Source organism: Vipera ursinii (genome assembly GCF_947247035.1).
Source record: "Vipera ursinii genome assembly, chromosome: 1".
NCBI lineage: Eukaryota > Metazoa > Chordata > Lepidosauria > Squamata > Viperidae > Vipera > Vipera ursinii.
The window spans coordinates 338321469-338328946 of NC_139512.1; the positions used below are offsets into that span (position 1 = coordinate 338321469).

General features: G+C 40.1%; 1 protein-coding gene across 2 annotated transcripts in view; it reads right to left on the reverse strand.

Moving 5' to 3' along the window:
- The window catches only part of GUSB (glucuronidase beta), a 53510-nt gene extending 47981 nt beyond the window's left edge, over window positions 1-5529 (reverse strand). For both annotated transcript variants that reach the window (XR_014491024.1, XM_083351303.1), the window contains exons 1-2: window positions 5317-5529; window positions 1246-1434 (exon numbers count right to left, since the gene is read on the reverse strand). Coding sequence is in view for 1 of the 2 variants with exons in the window: in XM_083351303.1 (XP_083207429.1) it covers window positions 1246-1434; window positions 5317-5517 (390 nt within the window). In the remaining variant the exon portion in view is untranslated. The remainder of the gene's footprint in view (window positions 1-1245; window positions 1435-5316) is intronic.
- Between the last annotated feature and the right edge of the window lie 1949 nt (window positions 5530-7478).

The following is a 7478-nucleotide window of genomic DNA, read 5'->3' on the forward strand; positions in this document are numbered from 1 at the left end:
AGCATGTAAATGGGTCGCTTGGAAATGGAGTGAATCGCTCCATTTCCAAGTGCACCATAGGTGGTCGAACACTTTTTGCCTGGACAGAGACCTGATGAAGACTGGAAGCTCCACCAGTGTGCAAATGGGGTGCTTGGAAATGGAGCAAATCGCTCTATTTCCAAATGCCCCATTTGCACGCCGATGGAGCTTCCAGTCTGACAGGTCTCCATCCAGGTGAAAAGTGTTCTGGCAGTGGCAGAAAGGAGTTGCGGGGGGGGGGGGAGGAGGCAGCAGGAGACAGGCACCACAAATCCTTTTTGTGCCGAAAATGAAAGTTTCTGGGATCTCACGAGAGTTCAGGCACCCAGTCTGCAAAAGAGGATGGGTGCCTGAACTTGAGCGATATTACGGCACGCAGGAGCTTCCATTGACTCTCCTCTTCCTCAGCGGCAAAGAAACCGCAGTAGATAGGAGACAGATCTTTGCAAGATGAGTCTGGCGCAGCAGGATGTTAGGGGAAAGCAGTTGTGGGGAGCGGGGGGGGGGCAGAGCCTCTGCAGTTGTTGGTAAGGGCAAACGACTGCCCTGGTACTGCAATATTCATAATTCTGGGACTTGCTTGTAATCACTAGGGGGCACTTATTGCATAAGTTCGAACAGGCATTAAGTGAATGCTCGTAACTCGGGGATTACTTGTATTCCTGTACAGATACTGTATTCCTCCAGCAAACTGGATTAAGAAAAAGAAAAAAAGTAATTTTCTTTTGTAGCCTCTAGATGGTGGTAGAGTCTCACCTCCCAGCCAGTTTAGACAGTGTCAAGCAATATAGTCCAGTATTAGAAAAATCTCCATAGCTGGTGAGATAGAAAAGATGAAGATGCAAAATAATGTAACAGTTTTGCTATTGTTGTTCAGCTATTGACTTTGACTTTTTGCTTTTTTATTGCACATTTGTATCTGTACTGAAAGAAGTTGAAAGTTGTGTTTTTGGTCTTCTCATTTCTTTATTTGTATCCTGTCTTTATTATTTTTACTTTTTCCCCTCTTTGATTCCCTTTTCTGGTTTTTCTACTTGATACTTTATCTTTGTTTAAAACTTAATAAAGTTAGTCACTGATTCTTTGTGAGAGGCCTCATTTCACCAGGATTCTCCATCGAAAATGGTTTTTTTTGAGTTCTTGTCACTTCCTACCTTGATCCCTAGTGGTGGCATCCCAGAGTTTTGAGCACCACACTAATGACAAGATACCCTCAATACTCACCACAACAGAGTAATAGTGTGCACTTCCAATTCGGAGTACAATACGAGTCCCAGGATCCCTCAAGAGCCAGCGAGACGGTGGAAGCACCTCCTTCTCGTACCACACCCAGCCAATGAAACTGCGCAACTTTGGATTTTGAGTTATGTCATTGAAGCTGGCGGGGACCGGCATGTCCATCACTGGCCCTGTCTGAAAAGATTGAGACCCATTTATGGTGGAACTGTTTTCCAGCTTTGGTGAGCTAGATTCCCAATGTTTTTCTGACTCTAGTTTAGTGATTCTTAACTTTGGCGACTTTAAGATATGCAACTGACTGACATGCTGGAATTGCAACCATTTTCTTTTCTCCTGGCATAAAAATATTAAATATCAGGATAGATATACTCAAAGATTAATGTGACTGCTGACCTGTCTTAAAAAGGTAGAGCGTGGGGTCTGTTTTCAGATATTGCAATCGATGATTTTTTTAAAAAAAAGATGTCAAGATTTTCCACCTGTGATATAATAAAGTTTTCATTTCCATGAGAACATACACAAACTTGTGCTTGACCAAGAAAACAGTCCATTCTGATGAACATTCTGTTTTACAGAGTGGTCAGCTAGATTCTTCAGAAATTCCAAGAAGTGTTTCTTAGGACTCTCATACATGTCTCAAAGATGCTTTTTCAAAAGGAAACTGGACTGTGTGTTTTTTTTCCTTGAGGAAGAAGAGGTTTCGCTTTTCATCCACGAAGCTTCATAAGTATGAATCCGTCCATTCCCCGACCATCCAGTCAGAACTGATAAAGCTTCTTGGATGAGAAGCAAAATGTCTTCTTCCTCAAGGGAAAAAAATAGTCCAGTTGCCCTTTGAAAATGCACCATTGAGGCAATCACGACCTGGATGACTGAGAATCTCCACAGACACTCTCATACATGGATGCCAATAGTTGTTCCTCATTAATACACTCTAGACTGAGTTCACGCATATTACTGAGCCATAATATAGTTAGTCTGGTTTTAGCTTAATAAGAAAACAGACCTATCTCTAAAGCAAGAAAATGGTCTGCAGGTCATCCTAATATAAATTTGGTTCAGACAACACAATAAACCATGGCATCATTTTTTTTCTTTTCACCTATAGTGTGAATCCAGCCGTGGTATTCTCACAGTGTGGCTTATCACTTAGTGTGAAATATGAACCTACACCAGCTTATTCAGAGAAACTATGTTTAAACAACTGAAAAATGCTGTTTTATTTGCATGATACAATTTATATGGCTTCTTATTTTGTCCTTTCTTGGGGTTTACGGATAAAATGGTTTGATGTATGACTCCAGGCATTGACTCTCATTTTACTTTCACTTATCCTATTAAGTCTTTTTCATTACTGTTTCTTGGCAAGCTTCAAACAGGGTCTGAGTAGGTTTCCAAAGCTCTTCTCCCTAATTTCCAGATCAAATGATCTTTTTTCTTTCTTAACTCAGCCCTCCAAGGATGATTCCTGCTTATCAAGAAAGGAAAATCACCCTTTTCACTTCAGATGTCAATGTTTATTTTTTCCCCTTCACATGACATGTAGAAACCCCACCTATTTTGGGATGATCTGAACTTTCCTTTCCATCACAAATGAGGATGTTGATAGTCAGAGCTTACTTTATATAGGTAGTCCTTGACTTATATAAACTCAATAAACTTAGAGAGGGCTTGGGAAGTATTCCATGGATGAGAATCCTCAAGGAGAAAACAACTGAAGAAGCTTGGGAAATTTTGAAAAGTGAGATAATAAAAGCCCAGTCTAGCATAATACCAACAAAGAAGAAAAATAACAGCTTTCAAAGGAAACCAGCATGGCTGCATAAAGAACTCTCTGATAAATTGAAAGATAAAAAGGACAAGTATAAAAAGTGGAAACAGGGGAACATAACTAAGGCAGAATATCAACAAATAGCCCATGCCTTGCAAAGACAAAGTGAGGAAAGCTAAGGCTCAAAATGAACTAAGGCTTATTACCAAAAATAACAAATCAAGCTTTTTTCAACATGTAAAAAACAAGAAAAAAAGTTAAGGAAATGATTGGTCCAATAGTGGGGGAAGGTGACAAGCAACAGGGAGAAAGCAGAACTATTTAACTCATTTTTTGCATCTGTCGTCACGGGATGCTGCAAATGGCCATAAATGTGGGCCAGTTGCCAAGGCCCAAAATGCAATCATGTGACTGTGGAGGGAGGGGGGAACCTGGATATTGGAACTTTGAATCTTTGAAGTATCTTTTTAAGGGTCCATCATAACTAAGCAACCAGTCATAAGTAGAGGACTACCCGTACTTGGCTTCTCCAAAGATCGCAACATATTTTTTTACAAATCCACTGAGGACATCTCTACTAACTATTACAAGGTAAGACAACTTAAAATAGAATCTGCATGTTGAGAAGCTGAGTTATACCATACAGTGGGGCAAGAAGCAAAGGAGGACCATTCCAGTTTTTATTTGCTATTTGTGAGTTTTCCATCTCTTGAAACAACAGTAATAATATTAATACGTAGAAGAAAGAAACAGAAAGTTATGGACAGAAATTCTGTCTACACAATACCAACCTTTAAGAACAAATGCACACAAAGCCAGAATTGAGAAGACAGCAACAGACAGCAAATGTGTCTCAGCAAATAAGCTGAAGAAACAGTGGTTAGTTGTTGCAAGAGGATCACACAAACTGACTAAAAACAACGGCATGACAAAATAGCCATAATGGTGTATTGGAAAATCTGCAAGAAATAGCATTTGCCTGGTGGGATCATAAAATAAAGAAAGTAATAGGAAATGAAGAAGCTGAGGCACTCTGGGGCTTTAGAATTCAAACAGACAGGCATCTGCCACATAATGCCCCAGACTTAACAACTGTTGGTAAGAGACAAAAAAGTCTGGATAGTGGATGTGGCAGTACCTGAGACAGCAGAAGAGAAGAGAAAGAACTGGAGAAGATCACAAAATACAAAGACTTACAAATAAAAAAGACTGCGGCAAAAGAAAGCAAAGAGTATCAATAGTAATAGGTGCAATCCCAAAACTACAGCACTACGTGAACACCATCAGCACTGACAAAATCACCATCAGTCAGTTGCAAAAGGCAGCTTTACCTGCAAGGATACCTTTAACACCCATCTAACAATAACATCTCCTTATCCCAGATTCTTGGGACTCAATAGGTGAATAAAAATGCCAAATTCAGTGTAAACAACTGGCAGACTGCACAACAAACCATAATAACAATTTGTTAGGTTCGTAAGGCTACTAAATCAGAATAATTCAAGGAAGATGGAATGCTGGACTAGTTGGTTACTATGCTGATCCAATTGGAAAGTTCTGATGTGCTTATTAGACAAGAATAAAATATAAACCAATTAATATTTAAGGAAGTAAAGGATCAAGTTGTCTTATTATTGAAAAGAGCTTTATTTTTATTTCACTTTATATTATGATTCTCTTTCCTCTCTTTCCTTCTGGATATTCTCTTCATTATTATTTTAACTAATTATTTCATCTATAAAGATGGTTAACCAGTATGTAGCTTTCCTTGTAAGACTGATTTTATTTTAATTTTGCCCAGACAGCGCATATGTTCCTCTCTCACTCCTCTTTTTGACACTTCCTGTTAAAAGAGATTCATAAAATGTTATAATCATCAATTTAGTGCCACGTTGAAGACTAACAAAAAGTATTGCAGCACATGCTTCCTCAAAACAGCACTCATTTCATCAGATGCTAGAAGGGCTTTTTTTACACACACATTCGCACAAATGCACCAACAACAGAGATGTCAGATCAGAAGGAGCTTAAATGCAAAAAAAAAAAAAATCACTTTCTGGTAATGACCAGTGTGCACAAGCATGACTGGTGAAGCACTGTTGCAAACATTCAGTTTATATAAGTTTATGCCATTAGACCACTAGCTTTAAATGTTCTGTACATTTATTGTCCGAACTTTGCACCCACATGCAGGGATCTGCATGCATAGTTCTGTACTGCTAGCCTCCATCCTAGCACTGTCCAGGCAGACAATAAACCCCACCTGTGCTTTTGCTGTCACAAACCTGCCGAAGTGGCCGTCTGTACCACTGCTCCACAAATCCTGCATCCCTTTGTTCAGACCAGTCTGCTCTGAAGCTCCAGAGGCCGCTGAGATCCTTCAGCTCCCTGGAGGATGACTCCCGTGGGTAGAGCATCCCACTGTCCAGCGCTCCAGCCGGACACCATCCTAGCAGGACACAGCAAGCACAAAGCAACAACCTCATGCCGCTACTGCACTTTGCCCGCGCTGTGCTGCGACTGGAATGGTAGTCAGCTGAGCTCAGATCAGCTGATGGTCGGCTGCCAGTCCCCAGTCAGGCAAGAACGTGATACGTTACTCTGTGCGAGAACAGCAGCAGCCATCTTTGTTGAGGGCAGCCCGGGCTTTCCTGCTTCTGAAGATGCGGCGTTCAAAAGCTGGAGTCAAATCAGGATGTTACAAGTGACGCAGACAGAAATCTCGGTGGTTAGCGCCTTTAGATACTTATATATTATAGCGGAAACGTTCAAGAACTGCTTTTCAGTCTGCAGATTAAATGCAGTAGTATATTGCAACTATATTAAAATGTAGACTTCAAGTCTCAGCAGAGTATGATTATTGAGTATCAGGGCTAACAAAGCAGGCTAGGTCTGGATAAAGAAATAGGTAGAGCTAAGATCAAAATGAAATTGATTTGAAGAAAGAAAATCCGTGGAGTTCAAGCTTGTCTTCTGGTGAAAGTGTAATCATTTCTCCTAGCAATAATATGGCAGTACTTTGCCACTGTCTTCTTCAGGAGGGTTGTTTTTTTAAAAATTCCTTCACAGCTCTTGGTGGTTTCTCATTCAGATATTACTGAGGTTTAATTCTACTTTAGCTTTTTTGGTAAGTAGCCAAAAGTGTCTGGATGCTGTGACAAGTTTGATTTGAATTTCAACTGATTAGGATTAATGCAAGTACTCTTCTTGTATTTAATGTCATATTAACATAATTTGTCATCAACTTTTAGAGAGGCCCTGGGCTGCCTGTGTAAGCCATAGTGTGCATGATGAGAACCAATTCTGCAATATGTGAACTCCTCCAGGTGTAGCTTATGCAAGCTACAACAGCCAAGTGTAAATGTGGATGGTACATTCTTTCAAGTTTTTTTCCATAAACAGTAAGTTGTTGTATGAGTTCTCTTCTCATAAACAACTCAGGTCTATTTAGCACTATGAGAAGAGTCCAGTATGAGAAATGTAAACTTTAAAGTCTCTGCAGGGCTACATATAGTAATGCATTGCTGTCCAGTTGGCTGTTTCTTTTTCCCATCTAGTAAACTGTCCAGGTTTTAATTATTGCTAAGCACATTTGATTTGTGCTTAGATTGTAAGCTGCCCTGAGTCTTCGGAGAAGGGCGGGATATAAATGGGATTAAAATAAAAATAAAAAAATAAAATTACTCTCCTCTTGAGCCCTGGGGTGTGCAATCAATTTCAGACAAGGAATAGGAACTTTTGGCTTGCTGAATTCACTTCTGGAAAGTCACAGAATTACTTCTGAAAGGACTGTCTGGAGGAGGGCAGATTGAATGGAAGTTTTTGGACATATCTACCAAACAAAAGGCAAAATCAGAAACTCTCCATCACTGATTCTACACCAGGGGTGTCAAACTCGCAACATTAAGTGACATGATGCAACGTATCACGACTTTTCCCCCATTGCCGGCAACATATGGAATGCTGGCTGACATTTTCAGATAGAAAGCCACAAGGTAGAAAGATGGAGAAATGGTAGTTGTGTTGGGAAACACCTGGCATGAGTCACCTTTGATTTTTGGAATCAGTGCTGACTTGCTTTGAACTGTGAAAGCTTTCTTGGAAACCTTGACCCTGAAGATGCCCACCCCGTTGCCCCTTGAACTCACACTGCTGGTAATAAATGCGTTGTCTCCTATGAACAGGATAGTTTTGTCCAACAGGATATTGCTGCTAGTGGTTCTCAGTATTGAACTCCATGTATGTCTTTTTGTATTTTGGTGAGCCAAGATTGGTCTCTTACTGTATCTTCCCTGTTTATTTTATTGTTCCAACCTAGCTTATTGTTTGGTTTATAGTCATGATCTCCCTCCCCACTATTGTAATGATTTTAATATTATTATGGACCATCGCACAATCAAACAGATGTTCAGACTGGATTTGGCATTTTTGTCTGCCTATAAAGTCC